At 37.4% G+C, this 17,846-nt stretch overlaps 1 protein-coding gene and 1 pseudogene across 1 annotated transcript; one reads left to right on the forward strand and one right to left on the reverse strand.

Annotated features, from left to right (window-relative positions):
• Nucleotides 1–12,282: 12,282 nt before the first annotated feature.
• LOC103930205 (zinc finger MYM-type protein 1-like) lies at nucleotides 12,283–14,302 on the forward strand. The gene is made up of 3 exons (XM_048569960.1): nucleotides 12,283–12,287; nucleotides 12,418–13,863; nucleotides 14,200–14,302. Exons 1-3 carry the CDS (start codon nucleotides 12,283–12,285, stop codon nucleotides 14,300–14,302), a joined length of 1,554 nt encoding a protein of 517 aa, XP_048425917.1.
• Nucleotides 14,303–14,361: 59 nt separating this feature from the next.
• On the reverse strand, nucleotides 14,362–17,252 carry LOC125470687 (annotated as a pseudogene).
• Between the last annotated feature and the right edge of the window lie 594 nt (nucleotides 17,253–17,846).

Here is a 17,846-nt window from a genome sequence, read left to right on the forward strand (position 1 = left end):
GCGTAAGAAGGTTAAAGGTGATGAGTTTGGGGGGTGGGTTAGGGGAAGACGGGAGCGGGTAACGATGGGATCTGGGTTTTGGGTGAGGGAAAACGGGAGGAGGGAAGAAAGGTGAGAGGGATAAGGGGTGGGTCCCCATGTAAAAAAAAAATTGTTAAATGATTTTATAATTTTAGTTTTTAATATTTAATTAATTTTTTTAAGCCACGTCACTACTTAACGGAATAGATGACAGACAAACTGACGGAAGGTATGACTTTGTCACAAATTCATAAGATGAGGTATGCCATTGTCAATTTTAGAAGATGAGGTATGAAAGTGTCGTTCGACCCATAGTTGAGGTAATTTTTTTGTACTTTACCCATAAAACAAATTCAATCAAATTATTTAATGAAGATAGTATTAAAATGTTCAAGTTGTAATTAATATTTTAGTTTAGGTTTGTCCTATTTTCCATAATCTTAACGCTAAAACAATGTCCAATTGCAAGCAATTGAAAAGTGCGTTCACACTCTTCGTAACTCGATGTCTGTTGACTTTTGGGTGGAGGAATCCCTTAGCTTGCCTAAATGAAGGAAGGATTCATCAAGGGCGATAAGACTAAACACATATCTTCAAAGTTTTTCAGTGCACATGAGCTTCAGAAGGCTAAAGTTATTGAAGTCAGACAAATCCATTCCAATGAAAATTTGGCAGACCTGTTCACCAAGTCGTTACCAAAGTGCACGTTTCTGAAGTTAGTGCAAAGTATCGGATTACGTCGACTCACCAATCAGCTAAATTTGGAAAATGCAGAATCATGAGGAGATACATATCAAGGGGAGCACCCACGATAAATGCATGTTGTACTTTTTTTTCTTCAATTAGGATTTTTCCCATTGGGTTTTTCCTATCAAGGTTTTAACGAGGCAACATAAGCATATTTAACATTATATCAACAATCCAGGTAAAGTTGCACTATTTTTCCTTTGCTATGGTTTTTTCCCACTGGGTTTTTCAAAGCAAGGTTTTAACGAGGCAACTGATGTTGATATGTGGGCATCCAAGGGGGAGTGTTGAAAATACTGGTGGGTTAATGAATGCCCACAATGATATTGAAAACATTGGTAGATTTTTCATTGCCCACACAAAGTGATATTGACTTGGGAAATGAAGGAGGATCGTATTGTCAAGGGGTGTGTGATGTAAATTTCAATGTATAGTTAATACGCTTGTTTGGAGTTGCTCTATAAATAGAGCGTTTCGTATGCTTTCAAGATACACAGAGAACAAGGAAAAACCAATAACATCATTATCCATCCCTCCATCTTTTATTTGTCATCCTCTTATGTTATAGTTACAGTGTAATATTTTACACCTGTTTGGCTGCTTCACTCATGTCACTTGTGACAGCCCGTCCCGGAAATATCTAAAACGTACGCGTGAAAAGACTGTTTTGCCCCTAGTTCGATTTCGTTACGTTTATTGGTTGTTTTGAGTTTGGTTGGCATGTTTGGAGCTACACACACCTTCCCACACACCACAGCCCTTTTTCTCCCTGTTTCCTGCACTGTCCCGAGTCCCCATTTCCCTTCCCATTTCCTTCGAACGTACGGACACACCCATAAACCCATCAAACGTCCACAGATCGAGGAAACCAAGCACATATTCGAGCTCGTGAGGATTGTAGGAGTCCAACCATACCATTTCCAGGTAAGAACTCCATCGTTTTCACGTCGATTCAACGATGTCCGATTTGGGTACTATTCATGCACACGTGATTTCTCACGTTTTAGGAAATTTCAAGCTTGTAGGAAGCTTGGTGAGGTCCCAAGGAGGCTCGGAGTAGTTCTTTTGAAGGAATTGGACGTCGGGATCACTAGTTTCGAAGTTGGCCGGAGTTGGGTTGAATTTTGAGGTGAGATTTCGTGGTTTTTAACCCTTGAAAGTGGTATGATTGTGTTCCTCTAGTTCTAAGCTTCATTTTGGTACCAAAATCGTGGAATTTGGTTGAAAAACGAAGAAGATATCAAAGTTTGAAATTTTCCAGTTTTCCGGCGCCGGCGACGCCGCCGGAGGTTCGCCGGGGAAGAAGATGGAATATTCCTGACACCGTTGACAGAATCTGTCAAAACTGACGGAATATTCCCTACGGCGTCAGTTGACACCGTCAGCGTGCCAGGCACGTGCCTGCGCGTGGCCGGCGCGTGTGGCCGTGCCTTGGCCGGCGCGTGCGGTGGTGAAAAATTATTTTAAAAATATGGGGATGTTCCTGAGGTTGAGTAGATCACGTTGGTGTATTCATACACCCCATTTGAGCATTGTATGAGAAGTTATTTCTAAAGTTTGGTTATGTGCTTAAAAATTAACGTTTTTATAGTTATTTCGCATATAGGTGAGACGTATCCCGAGGACGAGCGTGGTCACTCGAGGCAGGGGGGTTATGACCCTTCCACTTATCAGTGAGTGGGCTTTTGGTTTTCCGTATATACCTATATACTTATATTTCCCCGGAATTGATTTAAATGTTTATTAGTTATGTACCATTTTGATATTGTTGGTTATTATGCATGATTAGTTGCATTTACATATACATATATATGTTCGTATGTATTGGTGCTGTGGACGCACAGGTAAGTGCCAGGTAAGTCTTATTCATGTTTACATTCAGTAGTAATTCGAGATGCTTAGAGAGCTCATAACCTGCACCCCCGGTGTTAGTGCTCCCGCCCAGAGTAGGGCACAGTCCTTCACGTGTTGTTCACCTCCCGCACCACATGCTCAGCTTGGATCCAAGTTAGGTGCACAGTCCTGTCGTACAGACCACTTTAGGTGGTTCCAACTCGTGGGTGACCCGCGATTATTCGCACAGCCTTCATGTGATCGTAGCACTAGAGCGTTTATATGTATTACACCCAGGCCTGTCGTATAGACCACTTTAGGTGGTTCCGACTTGTGGGCAGGTTTAGTTATTGTGATTGAGATTTAAGCTCTAGATGCAGCCGTACAGGTCATGTTAGGTGACTCCGGCTGCCAAATTATATGTTATTGATGTAACTTATACCTGAGCACTTGCATTTCATTCTGAGGTTCCAACATGGCATATTCTCGATGCATGGTTGGCATATATATATATATATATATATATATATATATATACGTACATATGTTTACTTTCTGGGAAGTATACAGGTTTTACGGCGAGGGGTTAGAACTTATTTGTTAAAATGGTTTTAGAAAAGCTTTATTTTTGCCCACTCACGCTTTTGTTTTGCGCCCCTTCAGGTTCTAGCTGTTCAGTTGGTTCGGTGGTTTCCCAAAGGGCTTCCCGACATTTCTGACAGACGATCACCAGCGTAGGGCCACCTTCGGGTGTACTGTTGTCGCGTCTTTTTAGTTGGACTGCTTTAGGCTTCTGCTTTGAACTTGTGTCTCACTTACGCTAGCACTTATTACTATTACCTTGTATGCTAGTTTTTATTTATTCGTATTTCCTCTATTACTATTTTATTACCTTCCGCACTGTGCACATAGTTACGTCACCTTCACGTGATGGCCAGCGATCGGGGTGTGTCATCACTAGTTAAATGTTATCTCTTTAACTTTTACCTATTTATAACAAGTGAAGGTTTTTTAGCCAAAATAGTCCATCTGATTTGCATAACTCTTCATTTTGGTCTATGAGATTTGAAATAGATAGAATTGGTCATTGAGTTTGTCCACAATCAATCACTTTGGTCACTCCGTGAAAAATCTCCATAAAATAAGAATAAAATGACAAAAATATCGTCAATTTTGGTCAAATCATTTTGGCCTATATTTATTAAATTGAGGATAGTATTGTCATTTTGATCCTTATTTAAAATAATTTTTCACCCAAGGACTAAAATGATTGATAGTGGACAATCTTAGGCACCACTTCTATTGATTTCCAATCTCATAGACCAAAGTAAGGAGTTATGCAAATCTCAGGAACCATTTTGGCTAAAAAACCTTAAATGAAATATTTTGAGTAGTTCTTTATACACCCAGGTTTTATCTCTGGACACCTGGTGAGTCGATTTTATATTATATATTTAACTTTATTCTTAGCATGCTTTGGTAATTGTTTTGGTGAACTTCTGACACTTTGCTTTATATTTTTAATATAGGACATGTAACTTCCTCTTGAGCAAAAAGTGACCAAACAGATGAATTTTGAAGTAATTCCAACTGAAGGATATTCGTGGGTCTCTCAACTTGTTCATATCAAAGTTTTAGATTTTTCTACTAAGCGGTTAATTTATGCCCATTAAAGAAAAGACCAGCGAGCGAAACTGTCAAACCAACGTTTAGAGATTCTTTAGGCTTTTTGGAATCCAAGATGGTGCCTTTTGACAACAGACCCTTTGCAAATATGTTCAGGACACCTTAAGATTTGTAAAGATTCATCGTGGGCCTGTTTTGAAGGTGTCTAAGGCCCAAAACGTGACTGATTAGTTTGCTGGTAGATTTCTCCATGTTTAACTAGGAGATTGTTTCCTAGGTTCTCATAATTTATTTTGTTTCCTCGTTTTATTGTAAGACTTTTTCTATGAAGGATTTATTTTGTAGTAGTATGAATAAGGCTAATTACCCATTAGGGTTCACAACGCACTACTTTGGAGAATTCGGCTTAGAGAGCTTTTGAAGATTCATCTTTATTTTACAAGGCGGTTTCAATCATTTTCTTAATGATATTTTTCTTTTTAATTATGATTATGTGTAATTAATTATTTATGCTAGGGCGAGGCCATGAACCTTAGCATAAATATGTAGTTTTTTTTCAATTTACTTATAATATTATGTAAGCAAATTTTGTATTATTAATCACCGTATTTGAAATTATCTAATTGTCTTGATAATTGGCTACCATGAGGATATTTAGAAAAATAATTTGATGCAAATTTTGGTTGGAGGGTTTTTCCTGAAATTGACGAAGGCTTCTTGTGATTAATAATTGTAATTTCACTAATTTCACAAGAATGAATACCAGGTCTTAAGGGTTGCATGGTTTTTCAAAGGGTTTTCATAAAGCTTAATGAGTCTTTCATGTTCCCATTCGATTCAAATGTTTGGACATGGTTGCATGTTTGATATACGTTCTAGATTGGGGGTCCAAGTAGAGCATACTTTAGAAAAACCTAACCTTCAAAATATGCATGTGTAATTCATAAGTAATTGGAGAAACTACGTAGGATTATTAAGGTGAACCGTTTTCTTTCAATTATTTTCCCTTGCCGAATCTTTTAAATTGTTTTAATTAAATTAAATTTTATTATTTTAAGTCAAAAAATCAACCTTTTCAAACTCTATTTCAAATAATTAATTAAAATTTAGTTTCCACATAAATCGTTTTAAATAATCCTTGTGGAGAACGATCTTGCTCGAGTTGTTTATATTATAACTACCTTATTCTCTTGCAAGTATTTTTACATATTTTTATCCTACTTTTGCAGGTGTTAAAAATCTTATCAAGAAATCGGATAATTTTATTTAAAGTAAAAAGACTTTTGTACCCCTACATAAAGTTACCACAAGAGAACTTAATGATTTCTTAAGGAAAATAATAATTTTCTTTAAACACGGGTAGGTTTTGAAATAAACAACGTATTGTACCCATCGGATTTGACTTTGACTTTCGATTTGAGATCGAACTCCATGGATATTGTCTCCAAGGTCGACATGTGAGTGAAGGGGACCGGCTTCCATGCTCTGTCGGGCACGTTGACGTTCATATAAAGCTTCAACTCTTGTTTCTTCTGTCCAGCTTGTCAACGAAGACGTGGATGTGCTGCAAATATGGTCTCCAAATCCATCGCTTATCGGCTTTCCGAACCTTCAACACCAAATTTCTACTCCTGTCACTCTAAACGGGAGGAGTGGATTGAATTTTGATGGGAGTATTCAATTAGGAGGCATGTGAAGCATATGAGTGATGGAAAAGAAAAGAACTAGGAAACAGACACTGCAACACAACATCTGAATCCAAATGTCAAAAACATAACTAGGAAACGGACCCTCTGTTGTAGTGTTTGAATCCAAACGTAAAAAATAGGAGTCGCACAAGGTGTGAAGCGTAGAGAGCATGTGAGTGATGAAAAAAACAGAACCAGAAAATGGACAAATAATACACGAAGTATGGGCCGGCAAAATAAAATTATCGTAAGTATAACCAAATCAAATAGCAATCCTTAACGAGGTTGATCAGTGATATTCAATCATACTATACATATGAAATACGGAAATCAAAGCATTTGTAAAAATGATGCGAAAGATGGAAATCGATCAAAGCAAGTATAGCAGCTCTTGAGTTGACTCTCATGAACGGAATAAGTTGTCAACGTAGTGTATTAGAGGAGCCAATGCAGTAACGATCATTTGCATCCAAACAAAAGCTGATGCCTCTGATAAAATAGAATACCAAACAAACTGTGTTACCAATATCATGTCCAACCCAAAATACCCATATATATTTATAGTATTCATACTAAATTCATTTTAATTATGATCAGTATCTCAACCTAAGATTTTTTTTTTTTCTTCTTCTCAATATTGGATATGAAAAAAAGAACCTGCAACCGGCCCCGGTAGCTACCGTGAGCAGTCAAACCAATCAATCCCAAATCTCTAGCTTAATGTCAATAGATATGAGCTAGTCTGCTAGAAACCTGGTTTGGGAGTAGATAGTACGAGCGAGAGAAAGAGGAGAGAGAGAGAGTGTGTGTTTGAGCGTAGTGGTGCTGTTGCAGACGGCCCAAAGGGATGAACCCAGAGCCTCGGCAACGATCCCTACCCCTCTCCCTCAAATCCCGACGGCCCCCAATACTTTTCTCTGACTATCCCCCTCTCCCATTCATGCAATCAAGGATCTGCAGCAATGGCGCTGAGGTCCCCACTCCTCCCTCTCTCTCTCTCTCTCTCTCTCTCAGAGGAGGCATGGCCTCCCATCCCCGAAACCCTCACTGAATGACAACAAACCTACTTTGAAAAAAAACTGTTTCTGCTGTGATATGAGAATAAACTTATTTTTTATCAAAAACTGTGAAAATAAGCAATTTTTAAGTGTTTACCAAATATCTTTTTAAGCTCAACTTTTTTGATACCCACTTTTTTCTAAAAGAATCTCAGTACCAAACCAGTACCTCTTAAACCCATTGAAATCAACTTGATGGCAAACTCGTAAATAAAGTGAAATTGAGGCGAAATTGCACAATGCCGTTCCCCCACTTTAGACTAAAGTAATGACAATGATGAATTACATACTTCTTATTAGGGTGGTATTGGTACAATTACCTTACCAAAACCCATATACCAATTACTATACCAAATTTTTGGTATGATAAAATCTATTACCATTACCGTGTTGAACTTTCGGTCTACCGAATTTCGGCATGCTAAATAGTTCAGTTGACATGGTATGGTAATGGTAATTACCATTTTGTTTTGGGTCAAATTTTTTTTTTTTTTACAACCAAATTCAAGGGCCAAACGTGTTTTGACCACTCTCTTTGGCTTTCTAAAACTTTTTTATTTAATTATGAGAATTTCATAGAGATTCATTTAAGAAACAAAAGGTAAATAGATGGAAGAATTATTGAAAGAACCCAACATTCTTCAAAAAATAGTACAAAGATTCCTAAATTCCATTTCTACGTTCTAATGAAACAAATACGTGTTTAACGCAAAAAGCATTAAAAGGCATCAAAGCTACATGTACTACATTACAATTATCTCATGTTGATACAATGCATAAGATATTTCAGACACAAAAATTTTCATATAAATAAAACACCTCACTTGAACAATAACCGAGATTGTGGTATTTGGATTTGGATCCATATCATCTCACTTTTACTTTCCATTTTTTTTTTCTGTATCATACAGTAAACTGTTCAAATTTAGGAAAAAAAAAAAGAAGAAAAGAGAATCCACCATACTCTACAAACACAGTATCTAGTCCAACGATAATGCAAGTCTAGTTGCAAAAACTCACCAATCTGGCTTGTCTTCGCCTTCCAAATAACCTCAATGCAACCTTTCAGAGTTTTCATTCTTCTTCATTCCCCTTTACATCCGTAAACCGCAACATGAACTTTATATAAAAACCAATAAAACAAACTTAAAAATAAACATCCACTTGAACAAATTGGAGGTAATTGAAGCTATGTTTCTCCTCCTCAGTCTAAAATTACGAAAACATTTCAATGAACATATTAGCACTTCAAAAAAGTAAATCCTTTTGTTATCTATTTGAAAATTTGATAAGAACAAAAGGAACTACACAACTTGGTAATCCCTGTTTCTTTTTGTTCAAAATTTTCTAGGCATCCAAACACTGGCAATCTTAATCGCAAATGAACAAAGCTATAACATAAAGGTAGGTCTGTGGTAAACAAAAATATTTCAATAAAAACATAACTAACTCAAAGGGAACTACAAAAGTAAATCTTTGTTATCAATTTGAGAAATTGATAAGAACAAAGGGAACTACAATCTAATGATAGTTTTAGATTCCAAAATTTTCTGGGAAGCCAAACTCTATCAAACTCACATGATTCCGAAATTTTCTGGGCAGCCAAACACTATCAAACTCACATGATCAAAGAAATTGCTAATAACAACAAATGGGCAAAATTACTGAATACGGGTTCCTTAAAACTTACCTTACACACTAAAAAGACTCGATGTAGTTTCATGATTGATCTATATATGCATGAAACTTACGGAATCAACAAGGAAATATATTTGCCTCACTTTTATGTGCTCCATGATTAAATTGAAGATTTTTTTTTCTTTTAACAACAAAGTGAAATCATAGCAAATATAACGACTTTACTAGGTAAAAGTGATCAACATACGTACATAAAATTGCTGACTGCGTAAGTGCATGCATAACATGCAAGTGAACAAAAGAAAGCTTAGCCCTACTTTTTAAATGAGAGCAAATGAAATACTTAGGTGGCCTTCGGTAAGATTTATGCATTAGATTTATATACCAAAGTTGAAACAAGAACCATTCTCTTATATCTCTTTGCCATTTTCACCCCCACGTTATCCTATATAAAGTTCATAAGTCACTGTACCTAATTACCTACTCAATTATATAAATGCAAAGTAAAAGACAATGACACTTGGATATACATTAAGCACAACATTTGCTGCTGAATGAGAATCCATAACATGAAAGCTTCTACTATGCCAAGAATAATTCCATTGGAAAGAAAAAACATAAAATGAAAGTTGGAAACTTAACTACAAACAGGCATAGATTCGATATATATACTCACAAACCACAAATATAGAATCAAGGAACACAACTTTTCTAGGTAGACCTAGTTGCAAAACCAACAATCTCTACATTTAATTGCAGAATGGTTTTTGGTTTAAAATTTCAGTAATCCCGAATCAAATTTCAAACATTCTACGTTTAAAATCGAAATTGAACATAACTATAGTTGGAACAAATTTCACTAAAGGCCGGTAAACAGCCTAATACAAAATTTTAATAAAACCCATTACTCAAAAATCCAAATTTCATAAGAAAATAAAGAAAGAAAAACAAACTTACTAGTCGAATTGAAGAACTTAAGTCAAACGTAGTAGACAAAAATCCAAATTTCAGAAGAAAATAAAAAAAAACAGCAAAATCACTGTAAAAATCAATATTTTTTTATGCCTAGACTTCTCTTTGCTTAATTTTAAAAATTTTGTTCCCTACTTTGGATGTTAGTACTCTTTCAAAAACAATTTTTAATTCTCTGCCAACTATAGGCTGAGAAATGCTTTTTATTTACATATATAGTTGCACTATAAGTAAGCATAAAATCCTCTCGTATATAACAAAGGAAAAACACCCATATAACATAGAGAGTTCAATCTAGAACAGGGTCTTTCTCTGCATTCTTGATGGATGGTGATCTATATTTCTCCCAACAATCATCACTCTTACCGGACAAGGACTTATCTATACTGAGGTCGCCACTGTATAGTCTCTATTGGCATTCTGAATCTATAACGTGATACTATATAAAGAGATAATTACGCGTATCAGTCTATATTTGTTCAGGACGCCACATAGTTTCGGAGGTGTGCACGCAAAACTTGCCTACCTACTTGGGTTGTTGGGGGCTTCCCCCGGTTTAGCCTTCGTCCTTGTTTTGATTGGTTATTCCGGGTGTTTTTTTTTTCCAATTTTTTTTTTTTTTTTTTTTTTTGGAAACTGAAAATACATTACCAGGGCAAAGATGCTAGAGAACTACAAAGAAAGCCTACACCGAGGCCAACAAGCAAGAAAGCAGCAAAAAAAACACAGCAGCGAAGGGGATCAAAAGAAAGACACTAGAACCGAGTTCTAGCGTCGCCCCTTCGACTACCATAATAGTTCAAGGGGGACAAGGTAAGCCATCTTTATTAAGCACATGAACGAACGAAGATGGAGGCGGTTGACACAAGTGAAATTGCTCATCTTCGAGTTGCTTTGCGACGCCCAAGTATCCGCTGCCATATTGGCTGATCTTGGAACCCAAGACCAGCTACAACCCTGAAAAGACTCCCTAACTCACTTAACAGTCAATAAGGGAGGAAAGGCTTCCTATCTGCCATTTTCCAACGAAGTTGATAAAGATGAAATCGAATCCTTCGAATCAGATTCAATGATTACCAACGGTGGCCCAAAGCAGCAGCCAGCTCACATCCTTGCAAAATAGCCAAAGCTTCGGCCGAGGCAACATTTGGAGCCTGGACCACATACCGTGCCGCAGCCATGAACCTACCCATCGCACCCCTAATCACATCCCCACAAAACCATCCCGCGATGAAACCGACCAACTAGCATCAACATTAACTTTCAGGAAAGGGGCCATAGGGGAGACCAATGTGCAGCAGAAGCATCCCCCGTGAAGATAGCTGGGAGAGAAAGAGGAGGATCACCAGTAACTTCCAGAAACACACCAGAAGAATCTGAAATTGCAAGAACCTCGGTAGGTAGAATTGGAGTTTGATTAAACAGAAAATTGCACCTCACTTTCCAAATATGCCAACAAGTAAATGCGACATGAGAAAGCAAAAGACCATACTCCTCCTTAAACTTGAACCGCCGAGTAGCAATGGAATGAAACCAATCCACCCATGAAGCAAAACAAAAACATTAAATAACAGCCCTACAGGTATTTAAAACAAAAACATTATAATATGCTTAAAATGCATCTTTCATTATTTCTACACTAAACTAAAGCATCCTTGGTTAAACCATTAATTATCAACTTTACTGAATCGCTAAAACCAAACCAACAACCACACAAAATGTGGCCAATATGAAAACTCTAAATGCCAGTAGGTTTCTTTTCTCAAACAATTAGCCTCTTTCTCCAACACAGTGTGACCTTGGCTAGAATCAGAATAGTAGGACCTAACTACCATTCACCTTCCATAGAGAATTACGAGTGACTTTAATCCCTAGAGGATGAAAAAACAATTCCAAGCAACCAAAAAGAGTACCTATCTTTTGGGTGTCCACCCAGTGTTCACAATGCAAATATACAAGATTCAAAACAATAAGCAAGACCAACTTACAGACTGGAAGAATGTAATACCCGAATCGGAGTCAATCTCCAAATAATGGCATCAAAGTACATGTTGTGGGAGAACTTAAAGGTCTTACATGGTGCTTCCAAACCAACTTATAAGAAGTAAAAGAAAGATCAAAGCCGAATACAAAATCCTATTACCTCGGAGCACAAGCCGGGTAAACTAGATTACAATTAAATTTTCTTCTAATTCTACCGTGGTTGACCAAAGAACTTAAATTTCAAGACAAACCCACTAAAATGATGAATTCAAGAGTAAAACATACCTCCAGAGCAGTGATTAAACCCAAATTCTACCACACCTAACATAAATTCAAGAATTTGAGTCAAAATTACTCTGAGAACCAATAGATTACACAATGGAAGAACAAAGGTACTTTAAAACCAAAACTGAAAAACAGATAAGCAAATTCAACTTAGCTTACCACTGCTATCAGAGAGCTCGTAGTCCATCACCGCTCCTCAAAACCAAGACTTTCGCTAAAAACCTAGCAAACCCACGCCAAAAGTCGATCAATTTAGCAAACCCACGTCGAAAATTTGATCAGTTTAATCAAGAACTTGAACTTGCACCCACTAGTACCCTCCAAAACAGATCAATTCGCCGAATTTTACCTAATTTCAAGAACAGTGCGGTCCCAAAACCTTATAGAAGTTGAACCCATATTTGAGGCGTCAATAGTGCACACAATCAAGCATGGAGTAATTTTGAATCTTTAAGGAGTCAAAAGTAACATATCCAATTTTTTTTCTCTAAAACGCATGATGAAGCTCGAATTCAATATAGAGCTCGGTTGAATGCATCAATTGATTGTTGTTGATTTCTTTTGAGACAAGGATTTGCATTTCGTGGTAATGATGAATCTGAACATTCAAGCAACCATGGAAACTTTCTTGAGCTTCTACAGTTTCTTGCCGACCACAATGAGGATGTGAAAGCTGTTACTTTGAAAAATGCTCCAGAGAATCACAAATTGACATCACCAGATATTCAAAAAGACATTGTAAATGCTTGTGCAACTGAGACCATCAATGCTATTATTAAGGACATTCGCACTTCGTTGTTCTCTATTTTAATTGATGAATTTCACGACGTATCAACAAAGGAACAAATGACTATTGTATTGCGTTATGTGGACAAGAATGGGCATGTCGTTGAGCGTTTTATTGGCATTGAGCATGTTACTAGTACCGCTGCTCTCTCACTCAAGGAAACCATTGATGAGGTATTTTCTAGACATAAATTGAGCATGTCTAGGTTGCGTGGGCAAGGTTACGATGGGGCCAACAATATGCAAGGTGTGTTCAATGGTCTTAAAGCTCTTATTATAAAAGAAAATGGCTGTGCCTATTATATTCATTGCTTTGCACATCAACTTCAATTAGCACTTGTAGATGTGGCAAAGAAGAATATCCAAATTGAGTCTCTTTTTAGTATAGTTACTATTTTGGTAAATGTTGTTGGAGCTTCATCGAAGCATTGTGATCTTCTTCGAGAGAAGCAATCTATTGCAATTATTGAAGCACTAAACAGTGGTGAGTTTACAAGTGGGAAAGGCAAAAATCAAGAAACTACTTTGAAACGTGCTAGAGAAACACGGTGGGGTTCACACTTTGGTACTTTAGTAAGTATAAGGACTATGTTTTCATCCATACTTGATGTACTTGAAGTAATAGCTGATGATAGAGTAAGCTCTCAACAAAGATGTGAAGCAAATCATTTATTGGATTCCATGCAATTATTTGATTTTGTGTTTAATCTACACTTGATGAAAGATATACTAGGAATAACCAATGAATTGTCACAAGCATTGCAAAGGAAGGATCAGGATATTGTAAATGCCATGAAGTTGGTTGGAGTTGGTAAGCAAAGGTTGGAGATAATGAGGAAAAGTGGCTGGGATTCTTTACTTAGTGAAGTCTCAGAATTTTGTCTTAAACATAATATTGATGTGCCTAATAAGGATGATATGTTTCTTTCTCGAAGGCGAGGGCAACGAAAAGCACAAGCAGTCACAAATATGCATCATTATCGTGTTGGGATATTTTATGTTGTTTTGGATTGGCAGCTTCAAGAACTAAATAATCGTTTCAATGAGACCAACTCTGAGTTACTTCTTTGTTTGGCATGTTTATGTCCAGTCGACTTCTTCTCTGATTTTGATAGCCAAAAGCTATTGCGTCTTGATCAGTTTTATCCTAAAGACTTCTCTATGAATGAGCTGGTGATACTTAAAGCTGCCAATGCAAAAAAATGGTTCAATGCAAAAAACACAAGGTGTATTCGTTGGTTTACTTGCTTGTGACATTAGCACTAACTCTTCCAGTTACTACTGCAACCGTTGCAAGAGCATTTTCGGCCATGAAAATTCTGAAGAATCGATTAAGAAATCGGATGGGAGATCAATGGATGTATGGTAACATGCTTATTTTTATAGAAAGAGAGATATTTGATGGTATTGGTAATGATGTTGTCAAGCAACGCTTTCAGAACATGAAAACGCGTCGAGGGATATTGTAAGGGACTGTTGTATGAAAAACTTTCTGGATTAATATATAAGTATTGTGTTTAGTAAATTCTTGAGCTTTTTAATTATGACTTTTTTGTTTGAAGATGTCCCTATTCATACAAATCTCTGGCTTCGTCCCTGTTAGGAGGAGGAAATGTTGCTCATTGTTTACTTGGACTTGGATATTGCTGTGGAAGTCAGAAGTAGAGGTTAAAAACTCGGGGCAGTCCAGCACATGCAAGTATTCCAATGAAGGGCACAAAAGAGCACTTCCAGCGAGTACGCTTGTCAGCTTTGAAAGACTTTGCAATGCAAAGTTCTTCAGTTGTGGAAAAATGATCTCGTCATCCTGCACTATTAATCCCTCGCTTAGGCCGAAAAGTTTGTCCAAGCTATGGCATTCCTCCGCCCAAAGTTCTTCCAATTGCCGCAGACATTGAGCTACGTCGAATGTGAAGAGTGTTGTCAATTTATTGCACTTGGAAATCGCCAGAGTTTTAAGGTTATGGAACATTGCAGGCTGAACAGGACCGTTCAATATGTTTGTCAGTTCCGGTAGATTCTCCAGTTTCATCTCTCTCAGTTTTGTCAAGACTGTTTCTTCTTGTTCAAGCCCTTGAGATTTGAATATATACACCATACCAGTGGCACATACAATTAGTACTTCAAGATTTTGTAGTCTCTGCAACAGATTAGATGGAACAGGCGCATCAGCCACACCTTCACACTGCTCGACCTCCAACAGCTTGAGATTTCCAAGCGACCCCTGCAGTAATTCACCAACACATAACTGTTGCAAGCGGTCCCAGTAGAAGACATGCAACTCTTCCAAGCTCTTGAGCACAGGCTTATTTGGAACCCTAGTTTCTGTGTTCATTAAAGTTACCATCTCACGGCACTTTTGGAGATGCAAAAACTTGAGTCCATGCAACTTCCCATGATTGTACTCCACAAGAATGTCAGTTAAACTTCTAGGCTCCGTGTAGATTATTTTTTCCACTCTCTCCGTCACTGTGCTGTTAAACAAATCCGGCAGCATATTGATTGTTGTGTCCGGAAGCAAGGCTCTTGAAAATGGAGAAATAGTATTCTTTGATAATTGCACATTCATGGAACGATAAAATGGGTTTCTGCTGATATATATATAAAAATTTCCCCAATTTCGAAGGAACCCTACATTTTTTGGAAGGCATTCTGCATCAGAAATGTCAACCTTCAAAATGTTTAAGAAAGACAAGCTAATTAGCTCATCAAAACTAGCATTAGTTTTGTCATCTTCTCCTTCAACTTTCTTGCCCCAGTCAGCGAAACTCTGTTGCATGCATAGTTCTTCTAATTTGGACAGCCGCGATAGCACATTGGATGGAATTGTTGCAATGTAGGTACTCATAGTGAGATCCAACATCCTTAAATTGGTCAACTGTCCAATTTCTTCTGGCAATTCCTCAATAACAGATTCTCTCATGCTAAGAACCTCCAGTTTTTTCAGTTCTCCGAGAATTGATACATCCGTTATTGACTGACAACAATCTAGATGCAGCGTTTGGAGCTTGGTTAAGAGATTAAATGATGAGGGTAATGAAGAAATTTCGGTACTACTTATGTCGAATACCCTTAATGCATTTGGGCTTTGGAAAAAATCTTCTGGGATCTCCTTTACTTCAAAATTTGACTGTAGTAATAAAATCCGGAGTTTTGGACATACCAACTCGTCAGGAAGGTTGCAGATTTCATTCCCCATTAGGGAGATTGCGGAGTCTTGCCCATCCCCAGATGATGCAATTAGTATTGCAATGTCCCGAATCACATTATGCATTCTTACACATCCTTGTTCACCATCCAAAACCAAGCTACAAGCTTTAAGGTACTTGGCCACCAAATGTGCTGTGCTTCCGGCTTCTAGCATTGAGTTGGCATGTCGAAACAATCCTTTCCCAATACCATACTTCATCAAGTCTTCGATTTGGATATCAGAGTCCTCCGGGAATAAGCAGCAAAGTAAGGAAAATGACTTGGCGTCACTGCCATTCAAGTAATCATAGCTCGGCTTTATGCATCTAAGCACATCCCCTTCGTCATCAAGGTTGGTAGTTTGGGACATCTCTAGTCTGCTGCTTCTCTCCATTAATTCTTCCAAGTAATTGGGAGACCACCACATTCTCCAGCTACCTTCCTTGCTATGTCATAGAAATTGGTTGATTCAAAAGACCTGTTTGCCATTTTCACAAACAAGGCCCAAGAATCTTCTTCTGATAGGATATCAAGATGAATCTTTTCTTCACTCTTCATGGCATGACATACATTCCATATCCTTGTGGTGATTAGAACTTTGGGATTGCAGTTTTGGAGCTCGTAGTGATCGGGGATCCCTATGAGAGACAAATCTATTGTCTTCCAAATGTCGTCCAAAATTGTAAGGATCTTTTTTCCTCTCATTATTCTCTCCTTCAATCTGGCTGCTCTGGCTATTTCTGTCTGCTCATTCAAATTCAAAGCCAGCATTTCTGCAAGCTGTTGTTGAAAGGGTTTTGGGAAATGACAGCCATAATCACATGATCAAAGAGCTTTCCTTTATTCGCTTGCACACCTACATGTTTCACCATGGTCATCTTGACTATGCCTCCCATTCCATAGACCGCAATGACAGTGATGTTATCGTCTTTCAGTGCCTTCATGACCCCATCCATGGCTTGCCTTGTTGCTTCAAATGCTTTGAAATCTCCTGTTGACATGGTGGACTCAAACTCAACGGGTTGGTTAACTTGAAGCGAAAATGTTTCAAACCTTTTCTCTTCTTTAAGCTTGTTCATTTCTTCTGCCTCCTTAACGGCTCTCTTGCTTAAACTGTAACGCCATTTCAAATTCGGACAGCAGCCTCCGTGGCATGTTTTGTCTTCTCCGGTTTCATTATTCAGTCTTTTCGCATCGATTATTGCCTTGTCAGCATCCTTGAGCCATTTTTGAACCACGGACTTAACTTCGTCTCCATTCATTAGCGCCGCATCCACTTCTCGCTTGTAATCATTCTGCATGGCCGACCAGAACTTCAAGAGACTGCATGTGGCTCTTGTAATGCACCAAGTAACCCACATTACGCTTCACTGGAGTCCATAACAACTTACCAACTTAATTCTAGTACGAAACTAACAATTTCCATACCTGTCCTTTTTTTATTTTTAATTAACAGAGAAAAAAAGTTGTAAGATTCAAAGTTCAAACAATAAAATAGGTACCACCAAAAAGGGAGAAAAACTATGTAGGGATTTGATAACTAGATGATTAACCTGGTTCTTCCTTAGCTTCAACTGGTACAGACTTTGAGAACGTTTTTGTACGTTGGACGAATGTCAATTATGAGAGGATGGTTAGGCCTGGTTCTGATGATGTCTGATAACAGAAAAGGTAGACGAAGGATCAGCAGAGAAAAGAATCCAACTAATATTTTAATGGTTTGTATTTTTTGGAGAGGACTGGGATTAAATTCGATACGCTTTCATGCGTCTCTAATCATGCTTTTTATTTTGAAGTTAAATTAAAGGGAGATTTTAGATGAAGTCCCTAATTATTAATATTTTCTGATTGAAACTTTGTTAGTTTTTAATTTTTGATCGAAATCTCTGAAATTAAAGTGATAATTTATTTCTATGTATGTTACTATATTTTTAAATTAAAAATTGAAATTTATAGTTGTTTATATTAATGAGATTTTAAATAAAAAACCATAATTTGTGGGATTAAAAATATTAAAATA

Source organism: the organism of the source record quoted next, unplaced genomic scaffold, assembly GCF_019419815.1.
Source record: "Pyrus x bretschneideri cultivar Hongxiangsu unplaced genomic scaffold, Pyrus_bretschneideri_v1 Contig51, whole genome shotgun sequence".
NCBI lineage: Eukaryota > Viridiplantae > Streptophyta > Magnoliopsida > Rosales > Rosaceae > Pyrus > Pyrus x bretschneideri.